General features: G+C 38.7%; 1 protein-coding gene across 1 annotated transcript in view; it reads left to right on the top strand.

Moving 5' to 3' along the window:
* ESR2 (estrogen receptor 2) overlaps window positions 1-3,653 on the top strand; it is a 72,137-nt gene that overhangs the window by 58,172 nt on the left and 10,312 nt on the right. The window contains exon 6 of the mRNA XM_027842932.1: window positions 773-906. Within this exon, the coding sequence (XP_027698733.1) occupies window positions 773-906 (134 nt within the window). The remainder of the gene's footprint in view (window positions 1-772; window positions 907-3,653) is intronic.

The raw sequence follows: 3,653 nt of genomic DNA, 5'->3' as shown, positions 1-3,653 counted from the left end.
GTTTAATCCTCCCAACAGCACCAGGTGGCGAATGCTATCATTATCCCCATTTTCCAAATGAGGAAACTGAAGCACAGTTTAAATGACTTGCCCAGAGTCACTCAGCTAATGAGTATCTGAGGCTGGGTCTGAATTCAGGTCTTCCTGAATTCAACCCAGGGGATGTATCCACTGCACCACCTTGACTTTAGGCAAGTCACTTAACCTCTCTGACACTCAGTTTCATCCTCTGTATAATAGATGTACAAATGCTTCTGATGCTCACAACAGGTTTATGGTGAGGCTTATATTAAAATAATGGATATAAAGCATTTTACAATTTTAAAAAAATAACATAAATGTATGATGGTGGTAATGGTACCATCATTTGATACTGCTGATAATAATGCTATATTTTGGCTCCAAGTCCATTGCTATTTACATTATGTCATTCCCCAATTTCTTTTGTTTCCCAGGTCCATTCTGTTGGTTCAGCCTTGGTATAACCTGGGTTTTCTTATTCGTGGAGATATGGAGACTTCTATCAAACACAAAAGCGTTTAAGCAACTTATTTTCCTCAGGAAAAATAAATGCAATTAATTCCTTAACTGATTGATTGAATCTTTAAATACAATTCCAGCTCTTCCAAATAATTGTCTTCCCCTTCACTATTAAAAGTCTTTAGAAAAGCATGGATTTGATGCAGAACCTACCTCCCCACTGATTCTGGTGCTGTTAAAAAAAAAAGTTACGTGAAATGTGCTCAGTAACATTCCAAATGTTCTTTTGTAGGGATGAGGGCAAATGTGTCGAAGGGATTTTGGAAATCTTTGACATGCTCCTGGCAACAACTTCAAGGTTCCGAGAGTTGAAACTCCAACACAAGGAGTATCTCTGTGTCAAGGCTATGATTCTCCTGAATTCCAGTGAGTAAACACACAGCTGGGTTTAGTGTCTCTCCCCCAGAATGCATATTTCCGGAGTGAGAAGAGTAGGACAGCATCAAAATGTATTTACTCTTATTAAAAAGAAAACCTTTTCAGTAATTCTTGACATGCCAGTGTTTTAATGAATTTCTTTCTAGTTTTTATCAGTTCCTAATTATATAGCTAAATTGGTCTGAAGTTTAACTAAATCCAACAAATGGTGATTAAGTGTATCCCATGTGTCCTGGGATGGGAACAAGACCAAATTTAGATAAGATGTCTCTGGCTTCATTAATTTTGTATATGCTTTATTCTTACTATGACTACTATTCTTATATTCTTACTATTCTTATATGACTACATATTTTATGTTATCAGTAGAATGTAAGAAGAAAAAAATAATAGGTAGCATTTATTTAGCATACTTTTAGGTTTGCAAAGTGCTTTACAAATATTATCTCATTTTATCCTCACACCAACCCTGGGAGGTAGGTGCTATTATTATGTATTTTTCAGTTATTTTTCAGTCGTGTCCAACTCTTCATGACCCAATTTGGGGTTTTCTTGGCAAAGATCCTGGAGTGGTTTGCCATTTCCTTTTCCAGCTAATTTTATATATGAGGAAACTGAGGCCAACAGGGTTAAGTGACTTGCCCAGGGTCACACAGCTAGTAAGTGTCTGAGGCCAGATTTGAACTCATGAAGAAGTCTTTCTGACTCCAGGTCTGGCACTCTGTCCACTGCACCACCCAGTTTCCCTAAGAGATATGTAGCTTCCAGTAATAAGGAGGTAAAATTCCCTCTGTATTCTGTTATTATCAGACCACATTTGGAATATTGTGCTGAGTTCTGGGTACCATAATTTAAGAACATTGATAAGTTAGAGGTTGTATGGAAAGAGGGCAGCCTAAATAGTGAAGAGCTTTGAGTCCATATCCTACACGTAGTTGAAGGGAGCTAGGCATATTTAACCTGGGGAAGAGAAGACTTAGGGGCAGACATGATAACTCTCTTCTAGTAACTGAAGGACTGTCATTGAAGACTTGTTCTATTTGATCCCTGAGAGAAGAAACAGAAGTGATAGAAGCTGTGAAGAGGCTGAATTAGGCTTGATGTTGGGGTAGACTTCTTAACAAGTAGGGCAGGTCAGAAGTATAATGGATTGTCTTGAGAGGTCATTCGACAAGCATTGATTAAGAACTATATGCCTGGCATAATGTGAAGTTCTGGGTATACAAAGAAAAGCAAGAATATAATAGGCGTGGGGCAGGGGTAGGGGCAGCCAGTTTAGGTATAAAGATGGAAAATGGAGTATTGTTTTAAAGGAACTGCAAGTAGGCCAAGTACAGCAAGTTCATAGAGTGAATGGAGGAGAGTTAGGTATTAGAAGACTGGAAAAGTTAGGGACCAGGGAGAGGTCCTCAAGTAGAGACTGGATAACCACTTGTCTTATGTTATGGTGAAGATTCCTTTCAGGTATGGGTTGAACTAAACAACCCCTAAGATCCCTTCCAACTCTCAAGTTTTGGAATTCTGTGTACTTGATAAATAACCTATATTCACTTTTTAATCTCAGGAAGACTTCTTAGAAACAGCATGGTACAAGCAATGTATAATGCCTTTAGAAATAAAATGCTACCTCTTTTATAATAATTTAGTTCTGGAAAATGTCCGGAGACTTGTGAAGAATTCTTAGATGAACTATAGCCTTTAAGACAAATCAAATTGGCCATTAGGCAGAAAGAAGCCTGAGAACCATGAGTGAAGGAGTAGCCTGTTTTCTGGAGGGTCAGCAGCAATCCTTTCACTTCCTTCTATATCTGCTTTCAGTTTTTGGCTTTGAATGGGGAGGACAGCTACTCACAAGGGAACCTGAAATTAGTCAATCCCTTGGGTAAGACATTGTTTCTCTAAAATGATGGAGAAGTGGAGCTATGGGGTGGTGGTAGTGATAACATTATCGCTACCTATTAACAAGTTTGCTTGTAGCTAAGCTATCAAATTAGCTCAGTCTCTTGACAAGGTCCTGCTTGCATATGTCAAAGGACAGGTATGTTCAGATGAAGGTGGAATCCCAGAGGACTGCCTGAGTGTGACAGGAGAGCAAATAGTCAGGGGGCAATGTGAAGCCACTGGGGGAAAAGTGAAAAGAGGAGATAAGAAAGACATACGGCATCCTTTCCCTAACTCAGGTTAACAGTTGACCTTGGATTGGCTTTGTCCATATACAGTCTAACTATGAAAGGTACAGAAGTAGAGAAAAGAACATATAGAATGGAAACAATGAAAAAGGAAAGATGGATAAAATCCAATTTGGAAAAAGAGCTAGAAAGTGCTCTGATCTTTTCAGGGAAGATTTTCCTGCTCTTTTATGGTGATTATTTTCCATACTTTGCCAAAGACTAGACTTGTCATTTTCCTTTCTGAATGCAAAAAAAGCACCACTTACACTGGTGCTGGATGTAACTGATGTGTGTGGGAGATCTCACTCCAAAACCTTTGAAGTTAGGGGAAAACTATGTTTTTCTAGCCCTCTATTTGGACCTGATTACCAGGCATTATGCCACAGGCACGTCTGCCATCTTGGAGAAAGGGAGAGTTAGATGTGGTGGGAAAAATATATTTACCTCCTGGCATGGGATTTTTTTTTATTTCATCTTCAAAAATAATTTAAAGCTCATTTCTGTGCTGCAAAGTGCTCCTCAGGAAACAGCTGACTTTTTTAAAAGAGGTTTTCTTTTTTGCTT

Source organism: Vombatus ursinus, unplaced genomic scaffold (genome assembly GCF_900497805.2).
Source record: "Vombatus ursinus unplaced genomic scaffold, bare-nosed wombat genome assembly UNPS02014893.1, whole genome shotgun sequence".
Lineage (NCBI taxonomy): Eukaryota > Metazoa > Chordata > Mammalia > Diprotodontia > Vombatidae > Vombatus > Vombatus ursinus.
Note: the sequence above shows the minus strand (reverse complement) of the source record. Positions and strands in the feature narration are given on the sequence as shown.